The sequence below is a fragment of the Corvus cornix genome, chromosome 5 (assembly GCF_000738735.6).
Source record: "Corvus cornix cornix isolate S_Up_H32 chromosome 5, ASM73873v5, whole genome shotgun sequence".
NCBI lineage: Eukaryota > Metazoa > Chordata > Aves > Passeriformes > Corvidae > Corvus > Corvus cornix.
In genome coordinates this window covers 36039100-36063477 of record NC_046335.1, presented here as the reverse complement: position 1 = coordinate 36063477, position 24378 = coordinate 36039100, and the positions used below count along the sequence as shown (strand labels likewise).

The 24378-nt window shown below is 43.8% G+C and overlaps 1 protein-coding gene across 9 annotated transcripts in view; it reads left to right on the top strand.

Moving 5' to 3' along the window:
* DPF3 (double PHD fingers 3) overlaps positions 1 to 24378 on the top strand; it is a 193899-nt gene that overhangs the window by 11129 nt on the left and 158392 nt on the right. Inside the window, exon 1 of one of the 9 annotated variants that reach the window (XM_039551924.1) lies at positions 13698 to 13860. The exons of 1 other annotated variant lie outside the window; for it this stretch is intronic. In XM_039551924.1, the coding sequence (XP_039407858.1) occupies positions 13745 to 13860 (116 nt within the window). In that variant the 5' untranslated portion in view covers positions 13698 to 13744. Of the gene's footprint in view, positions 1 to 13697; positions 13861 to 18666; positions 24236 to 24378 lie in introns of those variants that run through there. 7 more of the 9 variants (XM_039551925.1, XM_039551926.1, XM_039551927.1 and 4 more) reach the window with 7 other exon arrangements.

Genomic DNA, 24378 nt, shown 5'->3' with positions numbered 1-24378 from the left:
GATTTGATGGAAAGAAAAAGTCTCACTGGAAAGAGGTTACTAAGTGGCCCTGATTTCTTTCTGCCTGTTGCTGGTATTGGCAAGCAGTGCTGCAGGGACTGGAAAAGATGTTATTAAAATTTTTGTATGCAGCACATACACAAAAAAGTGGCTGTCCCTAAAGAAGATAAGAGCTTGGTAGTTGCAGTTAAAAATAATTTATTCAGGCTTAGCTAGTGCTGCAGAATCTGGTGGCCTCTTGTGCTGCTGGCCTGTAGTAAGCTGCAGGATGCAAGGTGTGGCATAGAAGAAATGCACAGCTTTCTGATTGCTCCCTGAATGTGTGCCATGAATACATTGTATTAGTGGTGCTACAGTAGATACAATCTAAGGATATAAGCAACTGGATACAGATACTCTTTTATCTGAACTGTACTAGTCTTAACACGTTAGATTCATCCTACCCATTAGGAGGAATGAACTCATACACGTTTCAATTTAAAGTCACCTCAGTAGTATTCCTTAAAACATTAACAAGCTGTGCTGGCTTGTGAAATCAGCTGCTTTCGCTTCTGTTTTCTGAGTTCAGAGATGTGCCTGGTATTTATGTTGTGTTTGCATGACAACTTTAGGATGGACAGCATCAGTGGAAGGAATTGGCCAGCATAAACCTCTGGCTGTGTAAGTGGCACTTCTACACCTGCGTGGAACAGTGTTCAAGACAGTAAATCCTGTTTGATGGCCCAGCTGCTCCTCTCTTGTGCTGAGTTTCACACAGCTTTGTTCATCTCTGAAGGTTACAGGAAGTGGGACACTTGGCTCCTGTAGTTTGTTGGGGTAACTTGGCCTGGCGCGCTCCTCTTGCCAGCCAGACAAGCTGCAGACAGCCCCAGTTTAGCTGTGCGTCATGGTAGGTACTTGTAGGTAACAAGTAGGCAAGACTGGCCATGGAGGAGGAAGACACACCCTGATAGATCTGATGCAAAGCCTATTTAATTTTCTAGAATTATTTTTATGGAATGGGGATTGGGGATTAGGTGCTAAATCCTGGAATAGCATTTAAAGGTTTCTTATCTAAGAATACCAAATCTCCTGAGAGGCACAAAACATAGCACTTCAGTTCATTTTGCTGAGCCAAACTGACTTAAAGCATCAAAATAATATGCATGTTACAATTTTTGGTAATTTATAAGTATTCTGGGTCAGACTTGTGATATGACTACCTAAACTAATCTGAGGGGTAAATCGGGCACTGTCTTATTTTTGGGTGCAGTAACTTGAGAATGTCCTTTAATACTTCTGATGTTAATGGACAAATTACAAGTCTTCATTTATTTGACTTTTTCACTGCATTTTGTTTCAACCTGTTGTACCACCTGCTTTCCTGTAGGAGACTTTTCACATGCACATGCCTTTTCCTGGACACAGGGATAGTGGTCTGGGTTGGTTACTGTCACTGGCTTCTTGTCAGGCTGGATGGCAGGTAGATGTCATCTTACCCTGTCACCAACCACTGGCTGGCTGAAGTGGGAAGGGTTGGGAGGGTTGAGCGGAAAAGACGGATTTGCTCCTTATTAGCGTGACAGCAGAGGTATCCTGCCCAGCTTCCAGAGTGCTAGAGAGTAGTACCAGGTGAGTTAATGCCAAGGCCAGTGACAAATTGTTTCACCATAGTACCCTTTCCATAGGGCTGTCCTTCAAGCTGTGTCCACTTCAGTTGAAGTTGGGCTAAGTGGGAGGGCTTGAAACAGCATGCTAAATTTTTTTTTCCCCTGCAGACAATTGGTTGGGGTAAATGTTTTGTTTATCTTTATTCTTGGAGGAAGAGTTTGGGTGGATTTCTTTGTAGTCTGGAGGAAAAAAGAAAGAAAAGCATTAACTGTTGATGGGTTATTTTTTCTGATTTAAGGAAATAATCTTTCCTTAATAAGCTTGAAACTACTTTGATGACTGGAAACAGTGCTATAATATATGAACTCTTTAAATAAAAAGATCTGATCTTGAAATCATAAGCTTGGTTTTGTAAAGCGTTTCCACTGGATGATATTATTGGTTTTGGCTTTTTTAGAGTATTATAAACTGAATGACACACTCATATTTATGAAAAGTCAGTTTAAATACTATAACTGGCTTCCTTGTGGTTGAAGACTTAAATAAATGTCTTGTAGGCTTCTTTGGCTCTATAGGCTGTAACTAAAGTCACATGTTATTTGAGACATTCATTATAAGTCCAGGGTGATCCTGAATACAGGTTGTTAATATTTTTTTAAAGATCATTGTATGGTGAAAAAATACTAAACTTTATAGAGATGTCTTGTATGTTTTTCATTCTTCTCTTACCTGATTGTTCTTGACTAAAAATTTTGGCATGAAAACACTGCCTTATGTGTAGGTGTTCCTCTGATCCTTTTGTTTTGTTTTTCACCTGAAGCATCATCATCATCCCTAAAAAATCAGAGTTGGCTGCTGTATGAATAATTTAAGTGTTACAAACAGGACTATGATTTCAAGTGAACAGAGAAAAAGCAGACAAAATACTTCAAAAAATGACTTTCAAGGAGCTTCTCTGTACCAGTAGAGCAAAGTGAAAATAACTAATAATGCTGTGTACATACTGCTGTTTGTTTTTTTTTTTAAGTTGTTCTCAGATGTAGTTTTGAGATTGTCCCAAGGCTTCCAGCATGGTTTCAAAGGTTAAATGATAGTCTCTGGATGTGTGTTCATGCTTGCATGTGCATGCCCAAATGCTGGAGAGGGACTTTATGTGTGTGTATATAAAAAGAATGGTTCAAATATAAGTCTTGAGGTGTAACCTCTTTGTCCTAGTGCTGGGACATATATTTAGGGTTGTGGGGGAAAGCAGAGTGGTACACAATACTCCATCACAGCTATATATAGATATGATACCATATATACAACGTATTAAAAAATAGAAGTAATATTATGGTGTCAAAGTCTAGCCCCCTCCCCCCCCCAAAAAAAAAAAAAAATTAAAAAAATTAGGAGATGCCAGAACAAAGATTTTCTTAACAGCTTTAATTCCACTCCTTTGTCTGGATTACATTATAATTCATCCCTGCAACTGAAAACTGTGTCCTTTCTCCCACTGCCCTGCTGCCCTTGTATGTTAGCAGAGAAAATACACAGAGCCAAAGTGTGCTGGTCTTCCTCCCCGCTACCTGCTGCCAGTGTGGCTTCCGGATGAGGAACAAATACCGCAGAAATGCAGGTGCAATCCGTGGGAATTTGGTTGCTACGTCCCAGCAGCTTTCTGGTGCTAGTTTTTCATGGCTCAGGCAGTTAGCGGGTGTTTTCTACAGAAAATTTGCAAAACAAAACACCTCGCACCAAATTCACCGAGACATCAGAATTTCGAGGCCACGAAGGCACAGAGTCACTCGACCTTATGAGTGCTGAATTTCAGGCGCCTCGTTCGCTCTCCGCGTTGGAGACGCTGCCCTCGTTCCATCGCCGGCGCGTCCCGACGGGCGGGGCCGCGCGGGGGCGCCCCGGGGCCGGGCCCGCCGGGCTCAGGTGCGCGGGGCGGGGAGGAGCAAGGGCAGAGAGGCGGGGAAGTGCTGTGCAGGGCTTTCCGCGACCTCAAACGCCTCACGCCCAGACGTACTCGCCGTACGTAACACACATCGCGTCTTAAGTCGGACACACCCGCCGTGTCGTATTGTGTATTTGGGGAGTTAACAGATAAATTAAGCAATGGCTGTGTAGCAGGACAGAATTGCGTGCACGTCGCTCTTAGCAGGTTTCCTTTAAACTGTCTTTTTGTTTTTGTTAAGCCCATTCTTTCATAACGAAACACTGTATCTAGGCCAAATTCTGCACTTACGGATATAAAGAAATGCTGATTCTTTTGAGGTCACGACTGTTGACACTAACATTAGATAGTGCCACTTTCTCCGCTGGGTTGACTTTGAGAACAGTATATGAAAATTTGCACAGAAGATCTGAACAGCAACATGCATGTTTTAAATGCTCTATATAAGCATAGATGATGTTCTGCTTTAGTTTATACCACTATAAATGCAGAATGAATCTTACTGGCAGAATAAATTGGATTTGATTGTGACAATGTTGGACAACCCTTCCTCCTGTTGAAGGCGACTTTGGCAGAACCAAGCCTTTAGGTTAGAATTGCATATTAAAAATGGGAACAGAACCTGACTGGCAGGGATTTTTCTGTTTGTTTTTAACATCTGTAGCCCAAACGTTCAGCCTTAAGGAGACTAAGGCTAGGCCCCTGAATCCAATAACTCTCCGAGTTACCTAATAGGAAACACTAGACACAGGGACCCATATGGAATTTAGGCTATGTGAGTTGAGGCTTACACAGCTATATTGCAGCACTCTAAAATATTCCTGTCTGCTTTTCCAAGGTGTCCTATTGTTATGGGCTCTTAGACTTAGTGACTTGGCATTAGTCATAGAATCCTCTAAATCTTGATAATTTCTTTATAATATCCAAGTCTCAGCAGCCATTGCTTCCTAAGTTATTTTCCAGTCCTGTCTGATAGCTGTGTGACTTCTCTTCCCAGGCTTGTTTCCACAAGGTATTTAATAGTATTGCTCTCCTCTAGCAAATGAATGGTATCAATGATTATGTGTACACAAATGTCTTGGTGTTTTGCTGAACTAGGGTCTACTTTTCTTGATATGATTTTTGAAAATGGCATAGGGCTTCCACACGCCTTTAAGGCGGTGTTTTAGGATTTTTTGGTAAGAATTTGACTGGAAACAAAGCTTTGCTGGAGGGTTAGAGTATATATTGGGGTGGGGGAGAGGAAATTAAATATACAGCAATTTCAAAATGAATTCCTATGGTTCCAGCATTCTGGGTGCTATGCTAACAAGTAGGCTAAAGCTGGATGTCCCCAGCACTCCAATTTGGAATAGCGCCCAGCTTTGGAATATAACATGCTTGCATTTGTGTCTGGAATACAACTGGGATTCTCATGTTCAATAATCAGGAGGGAGTGTGAGTGAGGGAAACAGCTGCATATCTCTGGCACTAGGCTTTGCATACTGACCCTTGTTGTGTAACCTCTGTGCTCCAGAAGTTTGAATTCATTTCAGGAGGTTGGCATGCATTTAGCTGGGAAAAGTGTTAGCTAGTGAATTATTCCAAATATATAAATAGAGTAAGGGAAACCATTGCTTGTCTGATTATGAGAGTGATCTTAAGCAATAAGCACCTCTCTCCCATAACAAATGCAAGTACAACTTAGACTGTTTGTGCTATCCTTCCACTTCTCCCAAAGTGGATTTGGCCAATGCCTCTGTCTAGAAAATTGATGAGAGTGGATGGTCATGATTGCTAGGAGAAATTGTTACTGTGTGGGGAGATAAAAGGTTTTAATAAAAAGAACTTGGAGAAGAACTAGCCAATGGCTTAGAAAGAATAAGAAGCTCTTGCAGCGCCAAAGGGGAGTGGAAAAGATTGCAGGTCAGTTATGCTTGCTATGCCATTTACAAAGTGTCATAACCTTTAATCAATCATAAGGCTTTATTTTGTGGCCGTTGGTTGCACAGGGCTCCTGAAGGCTGGATTCCCACTGCTTGCATTTTGTAGTGAGATGCTGATGCTTGCAGGAGCCAAGCAGGGAGAATCCTCCCTAAGATGATAATTTGGTAAGCTATTCTACTTTCTGCAAGCTGAAGTGTTGCAGCAGCAACTGCAGTATTCTTTGTAGATGTTTTTATTCTATCAGAGTTGTTCTAATGCTTTTAAATAGTATTTCATAAGGACCTTAGCCATAGACATCAGATGGGAAGAAACATTCTGCTATGTGTGAGATTGGCAAACCCTTTGGGTTTTGCAAGTGAGTACAGAATTCAACATATATAAGACACTGTTCTTAGTAGGTGACTGATCTTACACGCAGCTTTTTTGCCCAGTTTAAAACAAAGTTACAAAGTTTTGCCCAGTTTAAAAACTGTAGTGCTTGATCATTCCTGGGCATGACAGGTGCCAAAATATTCTAAGTGCTGTAAGGTTTCCTTTCGTGGGTTTCTTTGGGGTTTTTTTATGATGCTGAAGATGCTTGTGGTTTTTTTTCTCAAATGTACAGGCCGGCATGCTCCTAGCTGGCTGTTGACCTTTAAAACAAACAAGAAAAGGTCCATCATAAGCAGGCACTGGAAGGAATAGCAAGGCAGGGAACTTGGATTTTCTGCATGTGGCACAGTTGGCCTGATGGAGTTTTATGTGATGATGTTGTGTTTAGACTTGTATTCTGCTCTCAGCTCTTGGGTAGGAATCCTTTCTGTCCTGTCAGCCTGGGATCTGAAGATGGGTTAAATAGGTATGTGTGAGTGCTACTTGTAGCACTGTGAGGGAGTGTGTGGTTCTTGGGCTTACTGGTTAGGAAGCTGGAGCCTCTATAGCCTATTTAGGCTCACTGGAAACTGGCCCCTATTGGTAATGTACATGAAAGATGAGAATCTGCCTGGTAAATCCTGTACTAGGAGTCTTTCTTGGAATGGCACAAGGATTCCACAGGGATTCCACAGATATCTAAGGACAGTCTTAGAAATAGCCTAATAAGCATCATCAGTGGGAGCAAAAATCTGGGCCTTGCATCAAGCAGTATCCCATCAGCCTTTTTTGTTGCTTGGAATTTCATAATAAACTTTGACAAGTTCTTCTTAGGTGCTTTCTGCTGAGGCAGCACAGAGTACCAGTGTCAGCAAAGGCCTGTCAACTCTAGCAAAAGCCTGAGCAAGTAGAAGCCTTGACACAAGGGCTTAGATGTGTGAGAAGAGTGGCTGGAGCAAGAGTTGTGTGGCAGAGCTTCCTGCTGGAGGAATGGCTACTGCATTCGAAGGAGATGTCCTGACAGCAAAGCCGATCCACTTTTGCTTAAAAAACAAACAAACAAGAGGCAAACAAAAAAGCCCAACAAATAACACGCTACGTGTGGCAATGCTGGTTTTATGTAAGGGACTTTACCAATGTGGTTATCTCTGTTAAAAAGTCCAGCAAAATTATTCTGAATTCTGACCTGGGATCCTGTTTGGCCTGGAGAAATTTGTATCAGATCACTTCCACAGGCTCCAGCTGGGGAGGCTTGGGAGCAAGTAAATCAGGGCTGGCTCCCTTGTGACGCTGACAGCAATAACTGACTCTGATGGGTTCCCAGGATCATTTTATGTTATACCAGTTCTGCTTTTGTTCACTGAATTTGCATCAACTTTTAAAGTTGAGCTAAACTGGTATTTTGGGCAGGTCAATCCACAGCTTTCTGTTGTTTCTTTCCTCTATCAAGGTAAAGTTGGATGGGAAATGGAAGAACAGTTCTGTGACAGTTTGAGGCTGTTTCTATTTAACAGGATTTAAAACATAGCTAAAATAGTCTTATTTCCCCCTTACTACCATTTTCCTCTGGTGTTTGGCCAATCAATGCAATAAAATGAGCTAGTGCCTTCTTATCCCCTCACTAATTCTAAACTGCTGTTTATGTGGATGTTTTATTTCCACTGCAACCACCCATCACATTTTATTTTTCTTACTTTAAATTTTTACAAAGTGGAAGATATTTTAAGTTGCAGATTGTTTTGAAAATAATGGAACAAAACAAGGAAAGAAAAAAATTAAAGAATGCAGTGCTAGAATTCTTTTGTATTTATAGGGAAGAGGGGGTGAAACCATTGAAGGTGTTATTAAAATTATTTTAAAACCCCCTTGAAATTAAAAGCATTTCACAAATAATATTAAACTAAAAAAAACCCCCAAACATTAGCAGGTGAGATATTTTCATGCTGAATCTAATTTTCCATGTAGTTAAAAAGACTGGTGTTATTGTTAGCTGTATAACTCCTGCATGTGCTACAAAAGCAGCCTACTTATGATAGTGTTTGTTCCAAAGACCAAAATTCACTCTGTAAGCAAGAAAGCTTGAATACTGAAAAAACACAATTGCAGTCATTACATTTAAGCTGTGTCTGGACAGCTCACTTCTGCCTACTCTATTAAAAAAAAATCTCCATAGTGGAGTAAGCAGATAGTCACAGCAAAATACTCATTCCTTTCTTTGAGGTGGTGTCATCAGTAAGGAAGGAAAGGTGAAGATGTTCAAATCAACAGCAGATTCAAAGTTAGCACTTTCTTTGGATGGGTATGGCAGTTTGTTTTTCTCAGCTGTTAATTTTCTCAGGTAGGGTGCTAGTCATTATGCTCAAACCAAATGTTAAACCCGTCTTAGAATCATAATTATATTGTGTGCTCTGTGCTTATTAGAGATAATATTGATTAGCAAGGTATTACATTCCATTTTCTCCTCATGGGCAAGAGGAAGTCATGTTGTACCATTTTTGGGACCACATTTGAAGTTTTTTTTAAAGGTGGTTAAAGCCTTAGGTAGACACTATCCCTGGACTCCATTCAGAGGAGCAATGAGGAACTTTTTCTGGGGGAGGTCAGATCATCTATTGATTGTTGCCCAAACTATACCACCTGCTTCCTCCAAGGTTTAAGTCACCTTAGAAACTCACTTTTATCCTTGCACTAGGAATAGGAGGATGGAGAGAGCATAATTTCAGATGAATCAAGGTGCCACCTCTGTGTCCCATTGATGGATGTAAGGTAAAAACATTTTTTCCTACCTTTAATGCAGGAAGGAGTGAAAAGGACTCCCAAAGGGTTCACCTTTTTCTTTATTCTTTAATTTTTTAATTTATTCTTTTATTTATTTTCTTTATCCTTTTATTTTCCTTTATTATTTTTTCCTTTTATTTTTCCTTTTTTTATCCCCTCCCCAGCTAGTTACTCAAGGAATAAGGCAGACAGACCCATGTCTCTGGACATGTAAATCATGTGTTTCATGATGGGAACTCAGTTTTGTCCCATCTAAATTTTACCAATGACTCCACGCAAGGAGAGGGCAACTGTAGTTACTGAATGTGTGTTCTTCAGAGCGTGTGTCTGTTTTATTAGATTCCTTTTCTTGCTATTACTGTGGTTTTGCAGTGGCTACCAGAAAGACTTGTACTCTCCTTTTGAAGCAGCTTGTTCATAACATTATTTCCTATTGTTGGGGAAATTTAAAAACAATGCATGACAAAGAATCTTCTGGCAGCCACACTAAGTAGATTTTCAGCAGTTTGTTAAACTGGGGACAGACCTGAGCCAGACTCTGGAAACTTACACAACTTCTGTCTCTCCAAATTTTTGAAAGCTTCAGATAGAGGCCCCCATGTACTTCTTACTAGTAGAGACTCTTCTGAAGTGTTAAAATGTATTTATTTTATTGGAACATCCCGTTAAAAAATAAAGGGGCTTGATTCCAGACATCAGCATACAAGTAATTCAGGTGTACTTGATAGAAAACTGAATAGTGCATACAAAAATTAAAGCTGGGTAATCAGAATCAGGCCTGAAATCAAGACAGACTAACGACATCCAAGAATTGTTGCTATAGTTTAGAGGGGAAATTTTGCTTAAAAAACAATTTAAAATTTGAAGTCCCTTTCATGAATATAATTCCCAAAGTTGTGAAGAATGAATTGTTGGCGCCAATTTTACACGGTATAGCTGCATAGTTCTCTTTGTTATGCTGACTACGTAAATTTTTTTGGAGATGTGTCTGTAGAAGGCTGGTGTTGAGTCTGTAACATTGATACTCTGATATCTTTTCCTCCTCTTTCTTCTAAGCAACTATTGGTAAAGATCAAAGAAAGGGAGGAGGAGGGCTGACAAGAAACAGTGTATGAGAGATGCCTGCACAGCTTTAATAAATAAAAAGGGGTTAAGGCTTCAAATCTCTTGCAGGATGTCTGTGCATGTGGGGCCCTGTTTTGCTGTAACAAGCTACATTACAGCACACTCTCTTATTTAGATCTATATGAATCTGATACTTTGAATATTAATATATATGAATAAAAGAAAATTGTAAATCACCGGAAATATCTGAGAATATTAAACAGTTGCTAAACTACCAGAAGCCACTTCTTTTTCAGGTTTGTTTTTTATGTTTCCCTCCACAGCAAAATTAGATTTGTGGCTTTTAATGTCGGTGTCTAGTTTGTTTCACTTTCCAATTCACAAGAGTTGAGGAATGTGTAATAAGAACCTAACTTTCCCTCCCTCCAGAAAATAGCAACTCTACATTGAAACTTAACAAGATAAAAAGGAAAGCAGAAGATAATAAATACAAGGTAAAAATTCTCTCACAGTTTGAAATATTGTCAGCTAATATAAGGCTTTTCAGGGTGAACAGGAATATTGTTGAGACCTCACAAAAGGTATCAATGCACTTGTGTTATGTAAATAGTAAAAATGTTTGGAGCAGAGGTGGATCAGAAGAGCAATGTTATGATCCGTGAGACATGGCACTTCCCAATACACTGAGAAGGTATGACGCTGTGTTTCTTCTACTTGGGTAGAGACAAGCTGCAGTTCTGTAAGAGGGGCTGGAGGTGAGGTGGTGGACTCTCTTCTGAAGCCCTGCTCACTCTAACCCTATAGGTCCAGCATGCTTTGGCCTTGTGTTAACACTCTAGATGTTACGCCAATAGATTTATGTCAAAACTTCCCCTACTTTTTCAAAATTTATGTGTTGGCTGTCCAAACATTTGGCAAGCTCTTGTTAAGAATATGCCCACATAGGGTTTTTTATGCCATATACTTTTAAATTATTTACATTTTCTTGCAGCCTCCTTGCTATGTTTCAGGTGAGTGTGAATAAAACTAACGGTAACTAAGTACAAATGTAAAAATCTTGAAGTTATAATTTAGTGTATATGTAACTGAGTGTGTTTCAGCTGTGTTGGTCCTGTAGGATGTAAAACAAGAGTAATATTACTGATTAGTGACTTACAGTATGCTAAAATCAGGAGTGAAATTGATTTAAAATTTAGGTCATAAATCACCTACCAATGATGGACTGGTGTTTACGTGAAAATGGAGGTAACTATGGTGTGGCATAAAAATTTTATTAATGTAGGTTTGTGATGTTCCCCCTGCTTGCAAATAGTGAACATATAAACAAGTAGTTTAGTTCATTACAAGTGAAATGCCAGTCAGTGCTCTGTGCCTTTTCTTTCAGCTAAAATGGTAATCTAACTGTTGTGGGATTCTACATGAAACACACTATGGGAAAATTACATGGACACGTGAGTGAAGCCTGATGTCTTTGTTACCGCGGGTGAGACTTCCCACTGCTTTGATATGGCAGCTCTGTCCTTGGGTGTCCTGGAGATTCCTCTGAGCAAGGCAGTGCTGTTGACTGGTTCTCCTAGCCAGGAACGTGGGGTCTGCCTGGGAAAAGGGCTGTCAACAATCCAAGGTCATCTGTGCCTGTTCTCACTGTTTGTTGCTTTTGCTGGTAGCTGATAAAGGCCCAACGTCTGAATAACAGGAGCAGCCAGGGAAGCATGTGTGGCTTAATCCCGTTTTTGCAATACATTCCCTGCCAAGCTGCACCAAGAGCTCTTTGCCTGCAGAGCAGAAATGGGCCTATATATCCAACAAAACAGGACCAGAGGGACTCATTAAACTCCTAAAAATGACCTCAAACAGGGTTTCTTAATTATCTGAAAATGTCACCAGTTTGCATTAGAAAATCTCAGGGCTTTCTAGAGCTTGGCTGGATTTTGGTACCTTCTCTCAGTAACACAAATCTGTCTACTGTTCTGCAGTGTGATGCAGTCCTAGACTACTTTTTTTTTTTATGTGTGAAGCAAAATCATTATTATCCCACAAGCAAATATTGTCCATCCTACAGTAAGTGCTCAAGTGTTTTCCATTAAGCGAATATCACGGCAACAAGAAAAGTCGAACCAGAAACCCTCGTAGTAGCGAGATGGGGGGTGTAGGTTGCTAGTCCATGGTCGCCAGTTCAGGTGCATGCTATGCCGTTTGTTTCTTTGCAGCGCACACATCAACTGTGTGCTTATGACAAGTCGGCAGTTTGTGGTTAGCTTTTCCTGTGAGCAGTGAGAGTACTGAGCAGGAGGGTCTGAAGTCGCATTCAATGTCACCTGGACCACTACGATATTAAATAATATAATGTAATATGATAATGGAAATGTTCTTAAAGATTACTTCCCAGAACTGTTTTGGGATAGATTTCAGCATCTTGGCAACTCTCCAGCTGACAGAAAGCTTATTTCTCCTAAGCAGTGCCTGTAACCAAATGGCTTAGATTGCTTTGATGGAAGAGATGATTCCCTCCAGGGATGTATGCCTGGCACTGTACCTAAGTTGACCTAGTAGATGGAATAGGCAATGTTTCGGAAAGAGGGACCCTAGACAGACCTTAAATATTAACTTTTTTGCAAGCTTCTGATGAATCCTTAATGAATGGGAAACTGCTACATTACACTTGTATCCCTGTCCTCGCTGTGAGTAATAATTATAATCTTTCTGTTCTCCATTCCTCTTCTCTTTTGCCCCAGTACTGGAAAGTTTTATTTTGTAAAAAAGTTGAGCAAGAGAGATTTTGGTTGTCCTTACTTTTTCAAGTTCAGCCCACAAACTCAAGAAGATTGCTGTATCTGCTTTTCTTAGCAACTCACAAACATCTCTACTTCCATTCTTTTATTTGTTGTGAATAAAATTGTTTTTCTAGTTTCCTCCCTTTTATTGCTTTGACAGTCGTGTGTTTTAATTGTCTTTAGTTGAGTTTCTTCTGGTTGTATAGATGCAAAGAATGGGGATGCAAGCTTGGTTTTGGTGGTGCTTGTTTGTGTTTTTTAGAGGGATAGAGGATGCCTGAAGGGAGACGAGACCTTTGAGAGAGGGAGAAAAGTATGAGCTGACAAAGTTGACATTACTATCAGACAAGGAGAAAACTTCATTCTTTGATTCTGCTCTTGTTGGCGCCTAATTTACACTGGAGCGATTTCGTGAACTTCAGTGGATTTACTTCTGACTGTGAGATCAGGATTGACACCTCTTAAATCACTTGGGTCATGCTCCATCATTCATTCGCAAGCTCCTTTAATTAGTTGCAGGTAAGCCCAGACTTCCTGGAGTTCGCTGCCTCCCCAGGAGTGGGCTCTGCCTGCTCCCTGCCGCGCTCCGGGGTCCAGCCTCCGGCTCCTGTCTCATCACAGGGCTGCATGTCCGGTGAAACGCGGGTCAGGGCTCTTCTCCCCGCGGCTCCCTGTGCCGGACGGAGACGGAGCCCCGGCTCCCGGCGCGCCAGAAGTTGCTCTGTGGGAGAGAGGAGCGGGGCTGTGTAGGGCCGGGCGGGCGGTCCGGCCGCCGCGCGTTATGTAAGGGCGCAGGGGCTGCGGGCCGGGATGACTGACAGGGAGAGGGAAATTCCTGGGGGAGGGGGAGCGGGAGCGGCGCTGCCCTGAAGCCGCTGCCAGAACCGGCGGCTCGCGGAGAGCTGGCGGGGAGCGCGGCTGTGGAGACAGGGAAGCAGCGCGGGAAGGGCGCTGCCGGGCAGCGAGCGGAGCGAGCGGGCGGCACGGGGTCGTTCCCCGGCGGGGCACGCCGCCTGGGAAACAGGGGGGCAGCGGCGGCGGTGCGAGGGGACGAGGAGCGAGCCCGGCTCTCCCTCACCCGGCGCGGGGCGTTCGAGCCGAGGCCGGAGCGCGGGTGGGGAAGTGCCGCCCCGGCCGCGCTGGACCCCGCGGTGCCCCCCGGCGCGGCGGCGGCGGCCCCGGCGGCGGCGCTGCCCCTTTAAGACCTGCTCGCCGCCAGTTCCAGGGAGAGGGAGTGACCTCTGGGCTTTGACAGCTCCCCTAATAACTAGCAGCGCCCGGGCCCCGCCCCCGCCGCGCCATTGGCCGGCGGGCCGGTATGCCGCGCTGCCATTGGCTGCCCGCTTCCCCTGAGCGAACCTTTAGAACTCCGAGACACAATATTCTGTTACATTGTAGCAAAATGGCGACTGTCATTCACAACCCCCTGAAAGCGTAAGTAGGAATCAAAAATGTACATATTCCGCGTGGTTTAAATATGAAAAAAGGCGCCTTTCCGGCGCCGGCTGCCAGCCGGAGCCGGGTGCCGGCAGCCTCCCAGCGGGTCCCTCCTCCCGCCCTCCTTTCTGCCCCAGCGACTCGCTCGTTTTTTGTGCAACACATCCCCGCGGCTCGCGCCGAAATTAACGAGGAAAAAATTGTTGGGTTAATTGGCGCCGGGGCGCGGGGCGGGGGGCGGCGGGGCGGGGGGAGGCGGCGGGGAGCCCGCCCGGCGCGCTCGGGGTGCAGCGCGGGGTCGGCGGCGGCCGCGTCCCGCGGGGGTGCGTGCACTTGACAGCGTCCTGCCCCCGCTGCCCCGGCGGGCTGGCCCCGCCACCGCGCTCGGCGGGGCACGGACCGGCCCGCGGGGGCGCTCGGTGCGCGGTGCCTCCGCGCTCCCACGGCGGCTCGGAGTTGCCTCCGCAATCTTTGGGGAGTTGGGATGTCTTGACGAAGCGACCCCCCTCGCTTCTCGGCTGGGTGGTCGGAAAGCGGGGCAGCGGGGGCTCTGCCCGTGCGCCTCGGCGCTCGTGCAGGAGAGGGAGCGGAGAGGAGAGGGAGGGAAGCAGACTTGGGTGAAATGAATGACTCGGGACTGCCGGTCGCTGATTTTGGGCAGGAAGTCCGGAGATCTGTTTTGCATATGACAGGCTTTCGCTTTTCAAAGTGGCAAAGAGAGTTGATTGTGTTTCCATCTTGAGAGCGGGCACAAGCCGCCGAGGGCTGCACGGACGGGGTCTGACCTCAGCTTGAGAGAGGGAGGGAAGGAAGGGAGGGGGCAGGTACTTCTGCTGCGGAGGTATTCCGGGGTTCCCGGTCTGGAAATAAGGCTGATTTCTGAGTGGCACCGCGGGAGCCGGTTGTCGTCTTCTGGATCGCGTCCTTTATTTTCCTTGTGGTCTGCAGCGCACGCCGCTAATCCCCGAAGGCATTAGGGAGAGTGGGATTTGGCACCGTATGTGGGGAGCGGAGCTGTCTTAACCTTTTTTCAAACGACTTCCCTGCTAACGGGGGCAGCGCTCTTGCTAGTAAAGCAGGGAAGCAGAGTACCTGGCGGTGACGCTTCGCTTGCACTTTCTGGCTGCGCTGAGTGGGTGTTTTTATACCTTTGAGTTTTGTGAGATGAAATTAGGGCTGCGAGGTTTTTTCTTTTTCTTTTTCTTTCCGACTCGAGTCTCTCCGGCTGGAGTTGGAAAAACGCTTGAAGGTTTTTCCAGGGATTTCTGCCGCTGTCTCTCTACGATCCGGAGGGAAAAGAAAGCCTCGAGCTGGGAAGGGGTGCTGACATGTTTATCAGCTCTCCTGCTCCGTCCTGGCAGAAAAACCTTTGCTTTCATTTACTCGCCCTCTCGCGTATAACAATCCGCGAGGAGAGGGGAGCGCAGTTGCAGGGGGTTAATCAAAGAAGTCCGAGTGTCCTCGTGGGTGGGTGGCGAGGGACTGAACGCGCTCTGAAACCCGCGCTGAAGAGGCAGCGTGTTCCCCCCCGTTCGACGGCAGGTTTGACGCTTGTGCAGGCGGGAGCGATTTCTCCCGGTGCCCCTTCCGACCGCCGGGCGCTGCCCGGGCGCTGGCAGCGCACCCCGGGGCCGCACCGCCCGGCTCCGCACCTGGGCACGGAGCAGCCGCGGATGTGTGCGCCGTTCGCGGCTGCTGCCGGTAGCGGGGAAGCCCGGGCTCGGTGGCCTCTGGGGACGGCGGACGGGAGGCGGGGAGCTCCCGGGAGCGGCCACGGCCACGGAACACGGCTGGCGGCCCCGGCCCCCCCCTCCCCGCCGGCGGACGGGACCTTGCCGCCTCGCCTCGCACTTCGTGGCACCGTGGGGCTCCCAGCAGTCGCGGCGGATCCTGCCCAAGGGCTGCTTGTGCCGAAATGAATCGGGGCCCGATCCCGCTGCTGCTAAAGTCGGGGAGGACAGGATGAGGCCATTTATAATTAGCTCCCTTCTCCTCCCCTCGCCCCTGGGGGGTGTGAGAGGAGGAAACAATAGACATCAAGTGCTGGGTTCGCTTTTCTCTGTGTGCCTTAAGTACTAAGGCTATGTGGAGGAAGCAGAATTGGTACTGGCTGGCTGACACCATCTGCAATTTTGTTGACAACTTGTTTAATAAAACATTTTATAATTTTCACTTATTCTTTAAAGTTGCTGATCGGGAAACAATACACATGTAAATAAATTATGCATGGGATAAATTAGGACAAAAGCAGTAGGACACATAATAAGGGAGGGATGCGGTGCACAGTTTTTTTATCCTCATGTGTCCTTCCTGACAATGAACGGGAGCTGAATGACATTTGCATTTCCTCTGTCTGCGTTTTGATTGTATCTCAGAACCCACAAACGCCCCCTACAGAAACCGGCCACACAAAGGTTTTGCTCCGAGATGGGGGACAATGTAGGGACTGAGAAATCCCAGCTCAGGTATCAAGCAGCTCCTTGTGTGTGCTTGTGCGTTTAAGAGTGTCCAATATTCGATTTGTCTCTGGCACTTGGACACACGTGTGGCCTTGTTCATGCTAGACTAGTCTCTCTGAATAATGTATTCCAGTACCTGAGCATCTGTGGGAATGCATTTCATAGAATAGCTCTGTGCATGGAGTCCCTGATTAATAATTGGCTTCTCTTTACTCAACTTGCCTCTTTCTCTGTCCAGCGCTCTCTTATCACTTTTTGGTTCTCTTTTGGTGCTTTCATCCCTTTGCTCTTCTCCTCTTCACTTCTTCCGGTGAGCCAATCAACCTGATGTGACTGCCTGTTATTTCTGCCATTTAGTAGCTTGTTGTTTACCAACATGGTGCTACAGACAAAAATATGTGAGATCTAAGTTTAACAGATCTGCAAGGTAAAGGTGGCAGGTGTTCGGACAAGCACATGCTTCTTCATCTGTAGAAATGTCAGTATTCTGACAGCTTTGATGGGACAGCAGTGGATTTGAAGTGCTGAATTTGTTGTTGTTGTTTTTTTTCTCCCACTAGTTTGTGTACATATCTCCATATTTTTTGTTTCCATCTTCTCCTCCTTTGGATATTTTAATATGAAGACATTTGAATGGTGCAGTAGAAGAAACAAATGCATTTAAAAAGTATTCTGAATTACTTCAAATGTCAGTCAGAAATCTCAGTGGACTTTGTAAACATTAATTAATTAAACCTCTCAACACCCCTGTGAAGAAAGGATTATTGGCTTTGTTTTATGGATGGCTAAACTAGGACAAAGTGGTTCAGAATGTCTCTAAATGATGAAGTCTAGAATGCAGGCATTCAGCTTCCAGTTTTAGCATTTAGTCCCATTTCCTCCATCTCTGCCTTATTAGTGATGTGCATATGGTACCGTAATGCATTTAATGTAATTAAGACCTTGTAATTTACACAGTCTTGTCTAGAAGCAGAGCTGGTTTCCTCCCACCCCTTCTCTGTCTTTACTCCCACAAATGACTTTTGTTTCAGGTTGTCAATTAAACACACTAAGTGGAACATAGGCTAGGTTGTTGCCATTTCAGCATGTGAGATACCTCATGCCATATAGCGCTCTGCGTGGACACTCACCAGAGGGGCTGTTGCCTTCCAGTAGTTCAGCAGTGCTGGTGCTCTCCCTTTTGCTCAGGACAGCCTCTGGGACAAAAGCTAACTCAGGCTCAGCTGTAGGCTAGCTCACTTACATGCTGACTGCATTCTTGGATAACTTTGACGTGCTTGGGGACACTTACTCTCTGCCAGGTGTTTGGGGAACAGATCATTGCAGATTTTTGTGTACAGTGCTAGAGCTGATCTACCAGGCCTGTTCTGTCTCTGCATTCCCACTGCAAACACACAGCAGCAGTTGGGTTTTCAATTGCTATACCCTCTCAGATAAAATTGCCTTGACAGCCAACTCCGACCTCTGGGCTGCCAAATGACCTTCCTTGTGATGATGAATTCTGTGTCATGAGACACCTGTGAAGAAGTGGTCTGTGTTCGCATCCCTGTTTCACATTGGCAAGAGACCAGCATGGGTCTTGGGGTCTTGTATGGCAAGAATATTTCATTAGTGATTATTCTGGCTTGAACTCAGGCTGGGGACTCTTAACTGGAAGGTCCTGTATCCCATTACACATCCCTGAAACAACCCTATGTCCTGATTAAGTGCTGATGAAGACTGATTTTTTTTTTTTTTTGGATGTTGTTGCATAAGTATCTGGTTGCTGATTTTTAATATTAAAGTGAAAGTATAATGTGCAGTGCTGCTTTCAGCAGGTGGAAGCAATAAAATAGACAGACAGGTTGCCAGTTCAGTGTTTACAAGTGATGTGGAGGTGATTTTAATGTGGCCTTACAGAAGGGAATTTTCTTCTGCTTGACAGAACAGGGTTTGTTGGGCACATTAAACCACGTACCAAAATCTCTACAGCAATTCCAGTGTGGCTCTGATGTTACTCAAAAACATAAATGAGCCCTAGTGTGACACACTTCAAATGAAAACTGTTGTCCACATGAAAACCGTATTTTCTAATATCTCAGCAGCAGCTTTCAGAGAAAACGGGAAGAATGTTACTGCATTTACACAGGGAAATATAAGTATAAAACCAAAGTCATTGGAAGGCAGAAAAGGCAGGTTAAGAAGACCTGAGGATACGCTGGTTTTAATATGAGAGGTTCTAATAAATGGCATGTTGCTTGTTACAGTGTTATGTCTGGTTCCACCAGTCACTTATGCATGATTAGTTGTTGCAGTGCTTTTGTAATTTGTTTTGTTGGTCTTTCAGTCTTTCACAGTCTGTCTAGTTGTGTGGATGGATGGAGGTTGTATCTCAAAATTGCCACTGAAGAAAAAGTTTTTAAAACATATTATTTGTGCTGTGTGAAAGCAATATTGAACTGTCTGGGTTGTGCTACAGTGGCCCAAAGGTATGATTTTTTGGAGGGTGTTATAATTTCAAGGTAAGCACATGTCCAATGGGCTGGATGCATGATACCCATTAGACAGGATTCACAGTGTCCAAGTGGGAATACTTTACACAGAAGAAAGGTACACAAAGCAAAGTGGGGATCTGTGTCAGTCTGAGTCATGGGGAAGGTAATGCGGCTCATCCTTTGTGGAGCCTAATGAAAATTGATTTCTTCCTCTGCTTTCCTAAAACTGGAAGCATCGTATTTGAAGGTTGCTCTCAAGAGCAGACTTTGTCCATCTTGTATATCTGTCTTCTGCAGCTTATGACAGTTGGCTGTACCTCTGCTGTTCTGAAATGAGGCATTCCAAATCCCCCACTGGCTGCGAATAAACCTTCTTTTTAGGATTGTAATTTGATGAATCTGGAATTTTCTCACTCTGATTTGTCTTTCATGTCAGAGCTGAATTTCTTTGCTCAGTAGATCAATTTTACAATCTTGGTATTTATTCTGGGCTCATCACTGTGTTGTCTGTATGTGATGTTGCCTTGAGCAAGAACCATTCCTGTATTGTTTATCCCCGAGGACTTGTAGGAGTGGAATGAATCTGTTCCGGGAGTTGATGTTTTTTTCCCTTGGAGAGACCAACCTCTGATCTGAGGTTTCCCTGTCTGGGGTGACATACTCCCATGTGCAGAGAAGCAGCACCAAGGCAAGGTTGCTTGAGGCCTGTTCTGAGGGCTTCATTAGGACTGTGCTGCTCTTCTGGCTTTGCCTGGCAATTTTGCCCAGGATGCAGAGACTGAGGAGTGTTAATCACTTCCTTAGTGCAGGTCTCAGTTTTTGCACTGGTTTGTTTCTTGAAAGGAAAGTCATCTCATCAATGAAATCTAAAAGGAATCATACTTTCAGAATACTTTTCTTTTTTAAAACCAAAAATTTTCAGATGGAAGTGCTTCTTTCTTTCTTTTAAAACTTCTCTACAATTTGTGGAACAAACCCACATATGCTGGACTAGTACATGAGAAGCAGAAAGTGTTTTTCTTTTCTTCTTTCTTATTTCAAAAGAAAGAAGAGAACTGCACGGTGTGTTTTTACTGTCTAAACTGAGTGACATGTAACACAAATATCATAAGTGAGTGCTTGAATACCGAAAATTTTAAATCCTTATTTATCTTTAATAGCCTAAATTGTTAGAAGCATGATACTTTAAAAAAAAAATTGTTATATATGGTTTATTTCCTAGCAGAGCATATTTTAACCACAGATTCTCAGCATATGTCTCAGAAAAGAATAATGCAGTGTCTCAATGGCTGCTGGCAAATATCCTTCTCACACCGCCATCCTCTCCAGTATGGGAATAGCAGGAGTATGTCAGCATGTGTCTCAGTTTTCAGGTTACCTGCCTGAGCCGGGTGCGGTCAGAGTTATGATTCCAGCCGCATGGAAGGTTTTAATGGCACTCCAGCCTTGTCGGAGGGGAGGCTTCACAGGGAGCCAGTGGAGCATCAAGAGCAGGGTAGGGATGGGTACTGATGAGTGTGCACTAGGTGGCTGTGATCAGCAGCGTGTGCTTGCCAAATCCTGATACATTAATTTAATGTTCTGCTGAGCTGTAGCTGAGAGAGAGTCTCCTGCTCAGGTGTTGATGGTGACACTGACTACATCAGTGTTCTTCTGGTGAGAAAGGCTGGAAGTGATATTTAATGTCACAGTCTGTTGTGACAGAACTGATCCAACCTGAGGATCATCTCTCCATTCACATAAAACCTCGAGTTCTATTAGTCTGATACTCTCTACTTGCTTTCTGATAATTTTCATGAATGAATATAAAATTCCAACTGTAACATATATGAAATTTTAGTATGCAAAAGAAAGGAACTCTATGTAACTTCTAGTTTCTCCCCTTTGTTTTTTCTCAGATTCCTGCTTGTGATACAAGATACAAAGCCTTTGTTAAGACATCGTGCTAAATTTTCTACCAACACATGGTTTAAGGCTTCCTGCCTTTTAGTTCTCAAAAATCTAAATAGTACAAAGAAAATCAGGTGCAGAGCAGTGAAATAAGGCCATGCCCTGAGTTGGTTAATTCCAGCCTGCCCTACCGCATCATCTGGCAGGGCTGATTTGATCTGATCAGATGCGGGCATGCTATTTCTGCCAAAATGCAAAGTACAGTGCTTATGCTGCTTTTATGCTTTGAGTTGGCTTCATGAGAGCCACAAGAAGATAGATTATGGCTGTTGGAACAGAATTCCCTCTTGAAAATGTTTTGGGTGCTTTTCATGTTTTGGAAGAGTAAGTGAACACCAGTTCAGTGCTTTGTGTCGCAGGGCTGTGAAGTTTTTAGTCTGGCTCTAGGAACTTTGGAGTTTCTAGAATTCCTAAGGATCTACAACCTCACATGACTAGTCACAGAGTTGGGAGAAAAATCAGAATGGCTGGAGTTATAGCCCAGATAATTCACTATCCAATGAACACTGTGATAAAGAAACTTACTGTGGAGACACAAAGTTAATATTATTTCTTCGAGGGAAAAGTAGTGTTTATATTTTCATTCCACTTCCACTTCAAGAACAGTTTTGAAGAAAGTAATCCATGGATTTGTGACTGTTCAAGTAGTTTAGTCTCAATATTGATTCCTGAAAGACTGTGTTTAGTCAATGATGGGGGCAAATATATTTTATGTTTATGATTACTTTAAAACCTGTACAGCTTGAATAAGGAATAATGGAAACAGTGGTTCATAAAGCTATTTTACTGCTAAACTCCTTTGGTGGGCATAGTGTGTGAGGCTGCTCTCCTGAGTGTTAAGAAAAATCACTACTCAGTGTCCAATGTCAGAAATCATATCATGAACCCACTTGTATCTACAAGCTTACCCTGATTACTTTTGCCTTTTTTTTCTGAACTACTAAAAGCTGCTTTGAAGACTGTAGCTTTTTGTGTTTTCTATGGGTTGTTTATTCTCAAAGTTTTCAGTTCATTAACCTATTCCTATTGATGGGAAATGTGGATTAAATCAGGATTACAATTTTAATTTGGAGACTAGTACCTTTTATAGCTGGGGTAGTACAAGTTATGAGGTATGTGAGATGTGATGGGTGAGGGTTGGTGATGGGAACTTCTACTGCTTCGTCATATCTGACTGATCCTTTAGTTTTTAGGATGTGCTTCTTCAAAACTGATGCTTCTGTTAACGTTGGTGATGTTACCCTCCAGTGATCTAATTGCATGTGGATGAAAGCGATGTTAACACCTCCCCAGGGAGGATGGGACCCCAAATGCTTCTCCCTTCTCTCTCCTCCTGTGCTGATACAAATGAAAGGGAACTCAGTCAGGTTACTGGTGTTATGTTGGTGGCAAACAGGCATTCCCGAGGTCGAAATCTAACAAAATAGTGTCGTTGGGAGAAATAATGTGGAAAACTCTTCTCCATTTTCTGTCACCAGATCCAATTTGTTTTTGTCAGTAGTCTCAGCTAAATGTTTTATCTTCTCCTTGCTTTCCCCTGCCTCCCAACCTCTTTCCCCCATTGACCTCTATGAGCGCAGTCCTGCCTGCTGATTTATCAGGGCAGGCTGGCTCAGCACTGTGTGGAGATTGCTTTTAATTAACTCTCTTCGTTTTGCCAACCTTCAGGGAGCAGCAACCCTTTAATGATTATAATACTTTATCTGGATTTATATCCACCTTATGTGTTGTTTGTTGCTCTGCTTCCTCACGTGCTCTTCCTGAGTCATTTCCCAAAATGAAAGGTTTGTTTCAGGTCCCTCATACAGGATGAGGAGGAAAGTCTTCAATGGCTTCTGGACTGGAAGGATTGAGTCTCTGTGATCTACCTGAGTGTTTTGGAGGAGGATGGGGATTATGAGGTGATGCATGGATGGGGAGTATGAAGTGATTCACTTTGGGGCTGTCTTGGAACCAGACTCATTTCAGTGACTTGCCTCTATGCACAGGGAGAGGCAGCTTTGTTTTGTGGTTGCAGCATGGCAGACGAGCGCCTACTAAATTAAATCTGCCCCCTGACTTGTTGTATGACATAGATAAGTCATGAACTCATTGTCACAGTCTGGTTTCACTCTAGCGCTTTCTCTACTCAGCCTGACTAGCCTGAATGTTGCTAAAATGTAGTTAACTTATGTATGAATACAGTTCTAAAGGAGAGTGTCTTTTTACTTGCAAAAGTCTACCTTGGCCTGCTATGAATACCTCTGCCAAGTGAGATTTCTTCAAACTGAGCAGAAAGGAGCTATATGAAATTTCTCCCACATGAAATTTCCTCTTTACATATCCTACAATGAGGATTTCAGGGGATTCCAGCATGAAAGAACTAGAAAAAGTATGCTATTTGTAATGTAGAGTATGGGTCACTTTTGTGCCAGAAAAATGCTTTATAATCATGCTTTAATTAAGCATCATAGTCCCTTTTGTGGTGTAATTTCCTCCATTCTTCTGTGGGAAGAATGGCATGCACTGTCTGACTTGGTGATGGTCACACTAGTCACACCATCAACCATTGACTCAAGATTGCTTTGCTTTTGGTGTTGAGTGATGTGTTGAAGGCGAGTGGGAATCCTTCCTTGATAGCACTGTCATGACCAAACTGAGGAGTGGAAAAGTGAGTTAAGACTGTCTGCCTGGTTCTGATGGAAGAAGTTCACCAAAAATTATTGTTAAACCATCTCTAATGGCAGTGATTTATGCCCAGAGCTGATAAAGGCATTTTTGGGATGCAAAGACTTTACCGTGGAAATGAACCAAGTGGCAAGTACTTTCGCATTTCAAAACATAAATGCTATGCCACAGTCTGTTCAGTATGATTTCAAAGTCGGTGGTGTGAGAACAGTTTTATGTGGCTACTTGTAAATATGTGTATTTAAAGCAGAGGAAATCAAGAAGCTCGCAGATCTAGTCCTCCCTTACTGAGGAAAATGAGACACCAGCTGAAAGGAATGCCGTCGTGGGTGCTACTTACCAAAATGTTGGCAGCACATCACTGCGTAAGATCACCTGCGTCACCTGGTCTGTGGTTTGTGTTTGTATCTTTCCTATCTTCTGCAGTCAGCTTTACTTTAAAAAAATTATTGTTTGAATATATATTTTTGTGTTGTTGCTGTGATTCCACAGGAACTAACTCTTGGCATTCTCACCTGACCAGATTGCAAACATACCTGGTTCAGGTACTCATTCTGCTGAGTAGATCTGAAAGTAAAGTCACTTCTCCCCTATTACTAACTTTCTAGTTTTGTTTCCACAGCTAACTTATCCACAGAGTTCTAGGGTTAGAAGAGACTATCTCCTGACACATCTTCTGAATTTCTCACTGCAAAACACTCTCACCATGCAAAGTTGAAACACGGCTGGCCCTCAAAGGACAATATATTTCCCAGGCTGCTGTTTCCATCTACCTTCTCCTCCATGCACCCCTCAGAACAGAAGAAGAGGAACAGATGAGGGGTGAGCACTCTGCCTTTGGGAAAGGCTCTGACCTGAAAATGGATTGCAATTCCAGCCGAATGGTTCCTTCCCTTGGTAACAGAATTGCACGCCTGGGCTCTGAGCTCTTTGCATTAATTTAATCTCTGCTAAACTTTCCCAGT